The 14,306-nt window shown below is 42.0% G+C and overlaps 1 protein-coding gene across 5 annotated transcripts in view; it reads left to right on the forward strand.

Moving 5' to 3' along the window:
* BCKDHB (branched chain keto acid dehydrogenase E1 subunit beta) overlaps positions 1-14,058 on the forward strand; it is a 147,683-nt gene extending 133,625 nt beyond the window's left edge. For 4 of the 5 annotated variants that reach the window (XM_053287042.1, XM_053287045.1, XM_053287049.1 and 1 more), the window contains 2 exons: positions 3,326-3,474; positions 11,585-14,058. In XM_053287042.1, coding sequence (XP_053143017.1) covers positions 3,326-3,466 — 141 coding nt within the window. In that variant the 3' untranslated portion in view covers positions 3,467-3,474; positions 11,585-14,058. The remainder of the gene's footprint in view (positions 1-3,325; positions 3,475-11,584) is intronic. The other variant, XM_053287043.1, reaches the window with a different exon arrangement.
* The last annotated feature ends 248 nt before the right edge of the window (positions 14,059-14,306 follow it).

The following is a 14,306-nucleotide window of genomic DNA, read 5'->3' on the forward strand; positions in this document are numbered from 1 at the left end:
TAACATACATGCTGAAGCTTCTCCGGGACTTGGGCATACAGGTAAACTGGAAAAAGTCGAAGCTAACGCCAGCAAAGTCCATTTCTTACATTGGAGCTCAGCTCAATGCCACATTGGGAAGGGCGTTCCTGCCAGAGGACCGGTTTCAAAGCATAACGTCCCTAGTCAGGACTTTCCAGTCCACGCGACAACAAACCGCTTGGCATGTACAACGTCTGTTGGGCCTGATGGCGTCATGCAGAACAACTGTCCGTTATACTCGCCTCAAAATGAGGAAATTGCAACTGTGGTTCCTGTCCTCCTTCAATCTACTCAGAGACAGCCCCGAGAAACTGCTGACGATTCCACTGCCTATCCTGAGGTCACTCTCTTGGTGGACCCAGCGATCGAATCTGCAAAGGGGAATTCCGTTCCACGTCCAACTCCCATCCGTATGGGTCACAACCGATGCCTCTCTCCGTGGATGGGGGGGTCACTGCAATGCCGCTACTACACAGGGCCTTTGGACGCGGAGCCAGAGTCTCCTGCACATAAACTTCTTAGAGCTGCTAGCTGTATTCCAAACCATGAAGGCCTTTCTCCCCATGTTACGGGGCAGGGTAGTCCAGTTGCAATTGGACAACACCTCAGCTATAGCCTATCTCAACAGGCAAGGGGGGACAATCTCCAGATCCCTCTGTGCTCTCAGCATCCAGATCTGGCACTGGTGCATCAGGAACAGCATAACGCCAGTTGCAATTCACATAAAGGGCTCCGACAATGTGTTAGCAGACGATCTCAGCCGCTCGTTCACCAGGGAACGTCATGAGTGGGAACTGAACGACCAGTATCTTCAACAGATCTTCAGCCAATGGGGTCCACCGGAAATAGACCTGTTTGCCACTTCAGAAAATGCGAAGTGCAGACGCTTCTGCTCCAGGGCGGGACACGACCCGGACTCTCTGGGGGACGCGTTCCAGATAGACTGGTCAATGGAACGATGCTACATGTTCCCACCATTGCCACTATTGAGCAGAATCGGAGCCAATCTCCTGCATACCCCTGTGAAGTGCATCCTGATTGCCCCATGGTGGCCACGCCAGCCATGGTTTCTGCATTTACTCAGACTGAGCTCTCATACTTACAAAAGGCTACCAAATCGCCCAGACCTGCTGATTCAGGAATGCGGTCGGGTATTACACCCAGAAGTACTAACGCTTCAACAGACAGCATGGCGGATAAACTTTTGAAGAAAATCTTGCTGAACGTCCGGAAGCCATCCACTAGAAAAAACTATGCTAGCAAGTGGAGGCGTTTTTCGACTTATGCAGAAATGCATGGATTTCGGCCACGGCAGGCGTCCATACGACAAGTTCTACTGTATCTAACGGACCTTAAGGAATCAGGTCTCTCTAATGTGTCCATACGAGTACACTTGGCTGCCCTTACAGCAAAACATCCTGGGTGGGATGGCAAGACACTTTTCTCCCACCCGGCATGTAAAAATTTCCTAAAAGGACTGTCCAATCTTTACCCTCCTACACGCAAACCTATTGAACCTTGGAGCATATCTTTAGTGCTCTCTGCGCTGACAGAACCGCCGTTTGAACCAATGAACACGGCTACTCTTCATCATGTCTGCTTGAAGACATCCTTTTTAGTAGCTATCACAACGGCCCGGAGGGTTAGCGAACTGACTGCGCTACGCATGGATGTCCCATATACCCGGTTTTACCCGGATAAAGTTCTTCTACGCCCGGACATCAGATTTAAGCCCAAAATAGTTTCAGAATTCCATGTCAATCAGGACATAGTCCTGCCAACCTTTTTTAGAGCCCCGTCGACACCGTTAGAGAAGGCTCTACATTCATTGGATGTCCGCAGAGCACTGCTCTACTATCTGTCAAGAACTAAACCGTTCAGAAAGTCAAAGAAGCTACTAATATCGTATAGAGGGTCTTCTAAGGGCCAAGCGCTGTCTAGGCAGCGATTATCTCACTGGCTAGTGGATGTGATCCGCATCACCTATTCAATTCAAGGCGTGCCGGCTCCAAAGACTATTAAAGCACATTCCACCAGAGCATATGGCACTTCTGCAGCATTTCTATCTGGAGTACCCTTCATGGAGATCTGCAAGGCAGCTACATGGTCTTCTGAAGAACCATTTGTAAAACATTATGCCATTGACCTACGGTCCGCTGCGGAGGAGAACTTTGGGAGAGGCGTTCTCAAAAGGGTGTTGCAATGAGGCACTGCTCCCTCCTCCTTCTGGAGCTTACTAAACACCCATTCTAATGCATATCAACGGATCCCGTACCAGATAAACAGGTTGCTCACCTGTAACTGATGATCTTGTAGAGATCCGTTGATATCCATTAGACCCTCCCGAACCTCCCCTCTGCAGTGCACCATAGGTTGTTACAGTGAATCTTCATGAATCTACGACTGCTTCGGCGGTCTCCAAGGAACCGAGCAGCCTGCGCTTCCTCCCGCCTTAAATAGCCACGTGGTCACGTGGGGTGGGGCGCAGGCGCCTGGAAGGAGCTGTAAAACTCGACACCGAGAGGCTTCCGCGCAGGCACAGAACCCATTCTAATGGATATCAACGGATCTCTACCAGATCATCAGTTACAGGTGAGCAACCTGTTTTTTTAATGCTAGTTTCAGCTAATAGCAGTTTTAAGGACTGATCTTCAGTGCATCCAGTTGCAGTCCCTTCATATGCGCTATTTATTTATGCTTATAGTAATATTCACTCTTGTATTTGGTGTGTTTGTTGTTTTTACTTATTTGATGTGTGTGTTGTTTAAATGTGTCATGAGAAATGTAAACTGCCTGTTCCTGAAATGTCTTTTCAGTGGCAGATTGTTGTTGGCTATACTAAGTAAAACCTGTGTATAGTTTATTACAAGTTAGATGCAAGGAATAAGAATGTAAGAAGTGCCTTGCTGGATAGGACCCAGGCTCCATCGAGTCCAGCATTCCGTCTGCAAGAAAAGCCAGCCAGATGTTCATTGGAAACTCACAAATGGAACAAGCTGGCAGTAGCCTTCCCATTTAGGTTGGCCCTCAGCATCTGGTGATCTGAAGTATATTGCCTTTGAATATGCAAGTTTTCATTTTTAGATACCTTTGCTAATACCCAGTGAGAGATCTATGAAGTTATCCAGTCCTTTTAAAAAGTCATCTAAATTAATGGTCATCACTGAATGTAGGTAACGAATACCTTCATATAATTGTGTGTTTCAAATTTCAGAACTCTGCATAGGTCAGTCAGTGTTAAAATCTGAAGTATAATTTTTGGAAATGTTGGCATTACTCAGTGTCTCATATCTTTTATTAACAGGAGGAGTGTTTTTTGAATCTAGAGGCTCCTATTTCAAGAGTGTGTGGTTATGACACTCCATTTGCTCACATCTTTGAACCATTCTATATCCCAGACAAGTGGAAATGCTATGATGCCCTTCGGAAAATGATTAACTATTGATCATGCAGGTGAGGAAAGAAATGTTCTGTCTACAGAGTTTGTAGTGAATCTAAAAAGTATCAGGGTAAAAAGGAAAAATTACTGAAGTTTCCAGATTGCAATCCAAAATGCATTTTCTAGGGCAAGTCAACAGGACTTCTGAGTAAGCCTGTTTAGGAGCATGCTGCCTATTGAGCAAAGTATTGGATATATATCTGGACTAAGGTAAACTTTTAAGTAGGTAGGTAGCTCTGAAATAGATTTTGCTCATTGAATTAGAGCCTAAATTTCATGGCCACTTTGCAGATAAGTATAAAAAGAATGATCATTTCCTCCTACTATATCCCTAAGGTGAGGTCAGGGCAACCTATGTGGGGTTATCCCATTTTGTCCTATGAGCTAGGCTGAGAGAAGGTGACTGGTCCTTGGTTACTCAGCAAACTTCATGGCTGAAAAGGAGATTGAACCCTGGTTTCCAGGTCCAAGACTAGCACTATACTCACTACACTACAGTGACACTCTATGCCTATCCTCAAATTTAAAGGATAAATGGCTAAACAAATGCCTTGGTCATCTGTATGATACGCAGAACTTAAAAACCAGCTTTGAGAGCTCTCCAAGCTTCTATTGGCCTTGGCTGTTCCTTTTCACCCACGACAAAAGGGAATTTTCTGCTTTTGCTTTCATTTTTTTAAATTCCGAAGGCAGAAAAGTAATATCTATAGCAGTCCGAATTGGCAAGAAGGTTTTATTTCTTCTAAGAGCAGTTTTTGCAGAACCAAGCTTCAGCTGAACACCTCTTGTTTAGTTTTTATAAGCAGCAGGTGAGGTAATAAAGCTCTATTTTGACTATACCACTTCAGATTTCTTACATAGGGGGCTTGCATAGCTGTAATGTAGCACTCAAAAAACTATTTAAATTATAGAAAACTAACATGTCAGAAAAAAGGCTAGGCTAGAATTCTTCTCTCTAACATGTTAATTTTGTGTGGGGGGAAAGGATTCTTTTTTTAAAATGGAGCAGTGTTCCATCATGTGAGCCTTTATCTTCAGGCTGAAATAGTACTGTCCAGACATAGATTTACCACTCATCTGCTGTTCGTTAGACATTCCATATATATTTCTATTTAAGGGACCAGGCAGTTCATTTTAAAAGAGCCAGTAAGGCTCATTGGCTAGAGAACTAGGTTTGTGTTTTAAGTTCTACCTCTGCCTTGGACTTGCTGTGTATCATTGGCAAGAGATGTCTGCCCTCTCTTCCTCATCGCTACAATGCTCACAATGGTGCCCTTGAATTGGTTGTCATTGGAAGCAAATATGTACAAGATTGCAAGGTGGTTTTTTGTTTTTGGTAAATTAAATACACAGTATACGTTGATGGTGTTGGTAGTAAGCCAAATAGTTCAGTTAGGGGCTAGAGATGGCCATGAAAATGTTCCAAGGTTGGCCTTTGCCCATTGTTGTAAAGTTTTTGTTAGTTCATGTAGGTAGGTGTCGCTGTATTTTGAAGTGTCATAGATATTTCCTTTTTGACATTTGTTTTGATAGAATTTTAGTTAACTGAATAAATAGCCGTAATTTGTCTATTTTTAAAAACTATTTAATCTATTCCTTCCCTAGGAAGTCCCATCCCATTAAAGAGCGTTCTTTGCTACCTCAAGGCTGTGAAAATAATAATAATAAGTTTTGAGATATGCTTAGAATTTTGTGAGACTTCATAGAACAAGGAATTAAATAACTATGGGTCAAACTACATACTTCTAAAATGCATACTTTGGGCCTCCTTTTAATTTTATTCTTAAATAGTCATTTAGAGAACCTGATAAGGACTCTAGAGCTGGTGTGGGAGGTGAGTTCTTACCCTTTCCCTGATGCTCATTGCCGTTAAAAGCCTTTGGGGCAGCAGCATACCTCCCTGCCACCCCTTCCCCTTCCCTGGCCAGAAGTTCTGGGCGCACCTGGTACTTCCAGCCGGGGAAGTGGAAGGGGCGGCATGGAGGTATGCTGCTGCCCCAAAGGCTTTTAACGGCAGTGAGCCCTGGTGGGGGGAAAGTGGCAGGAGGGGTAAGTGCACCCTCCCCCGCCCTTAAAACGTCACCCTCCTCCGGCCTCAAACCTCAACACACACACACACACACACACACACACACACACACACACACACCCCGGTGTTCGAACCTGTTCGGAGGCCTGTAAAAGGGCCTCTGAACAAGTTCGTGCACATCCCTACTAGGTGAAACAAATGGGTTTCAAGACGTTTCTTAAAGACTAGAAGAGACAAATCTCGGCAAACAGAACATCCAGTAGGAGCAACCCTAAAAAAAAGCGTGCAGTCAAGACAAAGTGGTAGAAATCTGACATTTGGAAAGTGCGCTTAAACACAGAGTGAAGGGATCATGAAAGTTAATGCATTTAGCATGAAGAAGAAAGATATAAGAAAGACATGGAATGGATGTACTTGAAAGCTAATGGCAACATCTCTAAATGAATACTGCTAAGATTCTGAAGAGGGCAACCAAGATAATCAGGGGCCTAAAGCACCTTCCTTATGAGACATGGCTACAACACCTGAGACTTTTTAGTTTAGGAAAAAGACAACTGAGGGGAGACATGATAGAGGTCTATAAAATCATGCGTGGTATAGAGAAAGTGGATAGAGAGAAATTTTTCACCCTCTCAGATAACAAGAACCAGGGTCATCCCATGAAACTGTTAGCCAAGAGATTTAGGACTGACAAAAGGAAGAACATTTCCATATAATGCATAATAAACCTATGGAATTCTCTGCCACAAGATGTGACAGCCAACAGCCTAGGTGGTTTTAAGAGGGGTTTAGCTACAATCATGGAGGACAGGTCTATCAATGGCTACTAGTCGGAGGGCTGTGGGCCACCTCCAGCCTCGGGGGCGGGGTGCCTCTGAGTACCAGTTGCAGGGGAGTAATGGCAGGAGAGAGGGCACGTCCTCAACTCCTGCCTGTGGCTTCCAGCGGCATCTGGTGGGCCACTGTGTGAAACAGGATGCTGGACTAGATGGGCCTTGGGCCTGATCCAGCAGGGCTGTTCTTATGTTCTTAAGATGAAGTAACCGTTGGCAGTTAAAGGAGGAAAAATTTACAAGATGACACAAAATAAAATGAACAGTAGAATGAAAAGGCAGTGAAGAATAAGAACATAAGAACAGCCCTGTTGGATCAGGCCCAAGGCCCATCTAGTCCAGCATCCTGTTTCGCACAGTGGCCCAGCAGATGCCGCTGGAAGCCACAGGCAGGAGTTGAGGGCGTGCCCTCTCTCCTGCTGGTACTCAGAGGCATCCTGCCTTTGAGGCTAGAGGTGGCCCACAGCCCTCCGACTAGTAGCCATTGATAGACCTCTCCTCCATGAAGTTATCCAAACCCCTCTTAAAGCCATCCAGGTTGTTGGCTGTCACCACATTCTGTGGCAGAGAGTTCCAAAAGTAGATCACACGTTGTGTGAAACAATACTTCCGTTTGTTGGTCCTAGACCACCTGGCAATCAATTTCATGGAGTGACCCCTAGTTCTAGTGTTGTGTGAGAGGGAAAAGAATTTCTCTCTATCCACTTTCTCCACACCATGCATGATTTTATAGACCTCTATCATGTCTCCCTCAGTCTTCTTTTTTCTAAACTAAAGCCCCAGGTGTTATAGTCTTGCCTCATAAGAAAGGTGCTCTAGGCCCCTGATCATCTTGGTTGCCCTCTTCTGTACCTTTCCCAGTTCTACAATGTCCTTTTTGAGATGTGGTGACCAGAATTTTACGCAGTACTCCCAAGTGTGGTTGCACCATAGTTTTGTATAAGGGCATTATAATATTAGCAGTTTTATTTTCAATCCCCTTCCTAATGATCCCTAGCATGGAATTGGCCCTTTTCACAGCTGCTTCACAGTGAGTCAACACTTTCAACGAGCTGTCCACCACAACCCCAAGATCCCTTTCCTGGTCCGTCACCGACAGCTCGGATCCCATCAGCATATACTTGAAGTTGGGGTTTTTCATCCCAATGTGCATCACCTTACACTTGCCAACACTGAACCACATTTGCCATTTTGTCGCCCACTCCCCCAGTTTGGAGAGATCCTTTTGGAGCTGCTCACAATCCGTTTTGGATTTCACTACCCAGAAGAGTTTGGTGTCGTCTGCAAATTTGGGCACCTTGCTGCTTACCCCTGCTTCTACATCATTTATGAATAAATTAAAAAGCACCAGTCCCTGTACAGGTCCCTGGGGGACCCCACTTCTTACTTCCCTCCATTGTGAAAACTCTCCATTTATACCTACCCTCTGTTTCCTGACGTTCAACCAGTTAGCAATCCACACATATACTTGTCCCCTTATCCCGTGACCGCTAAGTTTCCTCAGGAGTCTTTGATGAGGAACTTTGTCAAAAGCTTTTTGGAAGTCCAGGTATACTTTGTCAACTGGATCACCTTGATCCACACACTTGATTACGCTCTCAAAGAACTCCAAAAGGTTGGTGAGGCAAGATTTACCTTTGCGGAAGCCATGCTGGCTCACTCCTAGCAGGGCCTGTTCTTCTAGGTGCCTTTCAAATTTATCCTTGAGGATGCTTTCCATCAATTTGCCTGTAATTTCCCGGATCGCCCCTGGACCCCTTTTTGAAAGTCGATGTTACATTTGCTGCTCTCTAGTCCTCTGGTACAGAGCCCGATTTCATGGATAAGTTATATATTTTAGCAAGGAGGTCGGCAATTTCACATTTGAGTTCTTTGAGGACTCTTGGATGGATGCCATCCGGCCCTGGTGATTTGTTAGCTTTCAGTTTTTTCCAGACAGTTTAAAGCGTCATCTCTTGTCACTTCTATCTGACTCAGCTCTCTAGCTTCCATCTCTAACAAGCCTGGTTCAGGAACAGGTATATACTCAGTATCCTCTGCCGTGAAGACAGATACAAAGAACTCATTCAGCTTCTCTGCAACCTCCATATGCCCCTTAATAATCCCTTTCACTCCCTTGCCCTAATATTGCAATGAATTGCAATATTAAAATCAAAGAACAAATTAAAGAATTGGCAGTATTAACAGATAGGAAAAGAAAAAATCTTAGAAAGATTAAGAAATATAAAGCAACAAAACTTAGCAATGGGAAGAAACAGGATATGAACTAGAAAGTGAAGAATAAAAATAACACTAAATTTTTTTGCGGAAGAGGAGAAGAAACAAATATCAGCAATAAACAAGAAAATGGGACAACAGGCAAAGTGAATATAGGATGAAAATCCCCTGCATTTTAGCTAAATTAAGCTTGAAAAACTGATTGGATATAACCAAGAGAGAAGCAACTCTAGATAAATACAGATTACAATAAGATAAAGACCAAAAAGAACTAGGACATAAAAAATTATTTGAATACTATCAGTATAGAGATGATAATACCAAGAGTACAAAGTTATGAAAGAGATAAAAGGGATTAAAAGTGAGCCTTGACAAACGCTAAGAGATAGGATGAAGGGGTGGGGGAGATTATAAGAGCAGACTTAGAGGTGGGAAGAAATGCAAAGAGAACTTTGCAAATCAAATTTTAGAGAAGAAGATCAAGAAAAGAGTTAGCCGATAAAATATTGAGATAAGAAAACTGTACACTGCAAACAGAGCAGATGGCAGCAGAGTTAGGTAAGCCGAAAAAGAACTATGTAGCAAGAACTCACACTATTCTGAAGTGGCTTAAGAACCATAAGTAAAGAGGTAGAATGTACCAAAACAGTAATGGAAATTATGATCAAAAAGAGTATAAAGAACAATTTTTTAAAAAATCAAAGGTTGAACATGAGGACGTAGTGATGATAAAATCTTAAAGTATGGCCAGTGAGCAGCAGCAAAATAACTGAGCAAAGCAAAAAAGCTAAAGAATATCTAAATCGGATGTTTATGAAGAGTGCAAGTTAAAGGTGGCTAGAAATGGACACAGAAGATATCATCCACGATTCTAAAGACCACGATCTATGACTTTTGCTGGCCGCCAACCTCCCAATTGGAGAAGGCAGCCAGCAAAAAAATCAGATGAAGAAAGAGAAGTTAAAACTATTTATTAGCATAGTAAAGTTGGGCAAAATGCAAAAAAGTTGAAAGCCATACTCCTGAACATGACAAAAAATAAAGAGTGAATCAAGAAGGTAGCAATCAGCAGCAGGGAAATGATTGGAAGAGAAGACAGATGGCATGGAATTTAGAAAGTGGAAGAGCGGTGGTGGGGTAGTGGGACAGTTAGAGGCAAACGACTTCTTCACAAGGCAGATGAGGCAAACAAGAAAATAATAAGGAACTGAAAAATAATATATTGAGATTAACCGTGTTGAAGGAAGAGATCCAAATCTCAGTCAATACAAAAGCAGTAAAACAATAAGAATGGAAATGATACAGACCTTATTCACAACAGAATAGCAGTTCAGTAAAGCTCATTAATAGTCACCTTAAGTGGCGCAGTGGGGAAACGCTTGACTAGCAAGCAGAGGGTTGCCGGTTTGAATCCCCGCTGGTACTATATTGAGCAGCAGCAATATAGCAAGATGCTGAAAGGTATCATCTCAGAGAGCCAGCGTTGTGTAGCAGTTAGAGTGCTGGACTAGGACTGAGGAGACCTGAGTTCAAATCCCCATTCAGCCATGATATTTGCTGGTTCACTCTGGGCCAGTCACTTCTCTCTCAGCCTAACCTACTTCACAGGGTTGTTGTGAGGAGAAACCTAAGTATGTAGTACACCGTTTTGGGCTCCTTGGAGGAAGAGCAGGATATAAAATGTTTTTTTTAAAAAAAGAGGTTGAAAGGCATCATCTCATACTGCGCGGGAGGAGGCAATGGTAAACCCCTCCTGTATTCTACCAAAGAAGACCACAGGACTCTGTAGGCACCAGGAGTTGAAATCGACTTGACAGCACACTTTACCTTTAAAGCTCATTAATAGCAAATAAAAGTGCAAAAACAATGGATAGATAGATAGGTTAAAAACCACGATCAGAATTAGAACATCACCTGCTAACACCAAACTCTCAGGCATCATAGCACAGGACAACAGTCAACAAACAATAAAAAGAGCTGAAAGGCCAGTGAAAAAAAATATGCACACGTGGTTGAGAAAAAAGAAAGTCCACAAAAAGTGAGAAAAAGGAAACAGAGACCAAAGTGCTGCCCCCTGGTGGTGGTAACACAGTCTTCTTCCTCCTCCTGGTTCCAAGTCATCAAAAGGTTATCTGCACACTTAAATTCCTCATTCAGTTATTACGTGTATATTTTCTTTCTTACTACCTAGAACAAATGGAAAGGCGCTCTTCTTCTAGTCAAGAGTGTCTTTAGATATCCCACCTTCTCTCCGCAATCAGGAATAAGACCCTGCTTTCTGGGTAGTACTGTTGCTTTGGGGTCTCCTTAGATCTGTCAGCTGTAGTACAGGCACTGTCAAAGAATCCTTCCTTTCTTCCTCGGGATGAATGTCATTTCCCATATTTTGTCAGAGAAGGGAGGATCATGCTGCATGGAGCGCCCTCCCCCTCCCCATTCTGAGTCATAGGGTGGTGGATACTTTGGATATTTTTGTTTTTTGCTCCTCCAAAGCCCACTTCATTCCTTCTCTAGGTGCATAGGTTGGGAATCATTGCAGTATAACACAATGAAGTTTGCTCAAAATCAGCCAGGCATATAAAAGAGGCACCTACACTAAAGCTCATTGAACCAAGCAGCAGCACGGCTTGTCACATCAAGCGGCATGCTTGAAGGAGCAGTGTTCCTCACATGGTGTCTCCAGATGTAGCTGGGAACATTCTGGTGAACTCTGTGCCTCTTTAATGAGATACAGATTTCATTATAATACAGCACAGAATTGAAGCCCTATTCAGGCTCACCACTCAGTTGGAACTGCAGACCACACCTGCTGTTCATGTTATATCCTGGGACATATATTAAGGAAGTCATCTGTTGCCCCTAGGAGAGAACTGTATTTAATTAAAGCATGTATATATAGTATACTGTGAAGGTTTCATGTACTAAGTGCCGTGGTACAAATGAAATATTACATTAAATGCATGAAAGTATGTATATTGGAATTATATATGTAAATATTTCCAGCTTACTTCTTTGTAATATGTTCCATTTTCTGTTTCTTCAAAGGTAGGAAGAACAAGAAGAAATTGCATTAGCCATTTACAGAGCTATTAGCATTAAACTCCATTTGTTGTTGCAAGGGAAGAACTGTGAGAGATTTTCTCAAATGAGTTATTCTGGATATTCATCTTGGCTATTCATCAAACAATTTCTGCCAGCTGTGGACTCAAGAATGGGCAGGTGATTGCTGTAAAAAGTTGGTTGTGATTTCCCCCCCGCCCCTTAATTTTGCATGTAATGAGACTGCTAAAAATATTTTAACATATAGTTATGTCCCAGGTTGCACCCAGTAAAGATACTGTAATCAGGAGGCCTTTTGTTCTGTGTGTGTTGCCTTAATCAATAAGTCTATATTTACAGAATTTCCACAACAGACCTATTGTGTATTTTAAACTAAAACTGGCAATGATTGTACACTTTAACATAAAGACTCTGTTGTGTGATCAGTGGCATGAACTGTCATTTTTTAAAAGCCGCATGCCCTTAAGCTGAAATTATAAGAAAAACTGTGATCTCATTCCTATCACAACAAATATTAAATTGATCATAATGCTGAAAGAAGTTGCCAGCTCAAAGCTTATTTCGAAGGAGGGGAAGGCTAGTGTAACTGATGAGGTCATACATGTAATGAGTATGTGGTTTACCTTGTAATCCTTGAAGTGGCTGCCCACCCCGCTCTTCACTGACATATCAGATGAAGGCCTATTGCAGGTCTCTGCTGCATGTACATGGAGTGACTTAAAGGACTGTAGTCACCTATGCTATCTGTAGTTCTGATGGTACATACATTGTTGTATCATCTAACTTTGTAAAATGTGATCCATGAGTTAATTGGATTTGAGACCTGCAGTACATGCAATGCAGCTTTCAGGATATTCCACAAAGCAGATACTGCTATAGCAATCCAGACTTATAAAAATGAAGATTCACAAGGATTGAAGACCAATAGAGTGCAGAAGTTGTGATCTGATGCCAATTAGAGCCTAAGTGAAGAGTATCCTAGTAGAGTACTGTTTGGGGGGTGAGAAATACTAGAAAATTGAAAGGTGGTGTTTTTCAGCAATTATAGTCTGAAATGTTAGAAGACAATTACTCTTACTCCTAATTTTTGCTGATTATGATAGTAGTCAAGAAATACATTTGTTGTAGCCAATTTTTGTAGTCTAGTCGTCCAGCCCACAAGAGGATCAAATCCAGCCAAACCTAGAGTCTAATGGGAAAATGGCTTATACAATGAATGCAGTTTTGTATAGCAAAGTTGTGATAATTTTTGGAAGGCACTATGGATTGCATCCAAACCATGTGTGCATGGAAGGAAGCTTGCCCATGGGAACTTACCCACCCACCCTTCCTCCTCCTCACATCATAGTGTACTTTCTCTTTGGGGGTGGAATGAGGTGTTGGAGACCGTGGGAGGGGAAAATCCACCAAAATCAGGTGAAGACATATTCTGTGAGCAATGCTCCATTCATGAAAGCTGCTCAGTTTTGGAAGATTCCACCTCTCTCTGCACTTCATTCCTCCAGAAGGTCTTCCCGATGCACCGAAGAGTATTTTGGGGAGAAGCAGATGGATGCATGGGAAAGAAGGGTGGGGGGATTTCCCTTGTATGCGTTTGGTTCTACTTGCCCAGTGTTTGAAATGCATCCATTTTGGGAATGACTGTTGGTGGGATGTACCAGTTATTTGTATACAGTTGGAAGTGCTCCCTCTGCTTCTGCTTTTCTACTACTGTAGGAGGTGGAGTATGTCTCTCTCTCTCTTTCTTGTAAATTAAAAATTATAGTAAAATACTCTGCCTTCTTTTTCCTGTGGAAGGGTTTGTGGCCACATAGGTTGTGGATGTGTTTAACAGCAGTATCTTTACTGGCATTTAAAACTTTTACAAGTATAACGGGATTAATTTTGTGAGTAATACTAAATTTGTAATGTCTCTTCATTAAAGTGTTTACTCGGAATGCAGAGCAAAAAATGTTAGTTTGTGCATTTCATATATATTTCAATTAAAATGTGCACTTTTCTCTCAACTTTCTGAAGAATTACATGTTTACTTACTAACATGGGCTTCTGCTGTAAATAATGTTCTATATTTTCCCTGCATTTAAAAACATGAATAGATCCTCATGGAGTTGATGCTGTCAAACTATTTTCAATTTCCATGCTGCTCTCAAAACCTTGTCTAGATGGCAGTGTGCACCTATTCAACCTGTATTTGCAGATAAATGCTTTTGAAATGTGTTTGCCACACCAAACAAGATACTTGTGGAAGTGAAAAATGTACATGGTTCTCACAAAAATACTGCATACCACAATGAAATCAGTCAGCATAAGTCATAAGGAAAATATATCTTATAACTAACATATACATCTCTCATATCCCTAAATACTTTTGAAGGGAAGATTTTAATGTAACAAATATAATATTTATGTTAACCCTATTTTAACATTCATTATTAAAATAAAAAAAAGTTTATATATAATCCTGCTAGTTTGTGTATTTCCATTTATAAAGTGTATTAACCCTATTGTTTGGAAAAGTAAACAAAATAGTTTGAATATTATTACAAAGAATAATCTAATATGGTTCCTGAAGATAGGCTAGTATCGAAAGTCATTCAATCTTTAGTACAGTCAGAAACCAACAAAAATATAGAAATAAATATGCAACTGTACAGATCCTTTACATGATCCTCAGTGAGTATAACAGAATAAGTCTATTATTGTAACC

Source organism: Hemicordylus capensis, chromosome 1 (assembly GCF_027244095.1).
Source record: "Hemicordylus capensis ecotype Gifberg chromosome 1, rHemCap1.1.pri, whole genome shotgun sequence".
Classification (NCBI taxonomy): Eukaryota; Metazoa; Chordata; class Lepidosauria; order Squamata; family Cordylidae; genus Hemicordylus; species Hemicordylus capensis.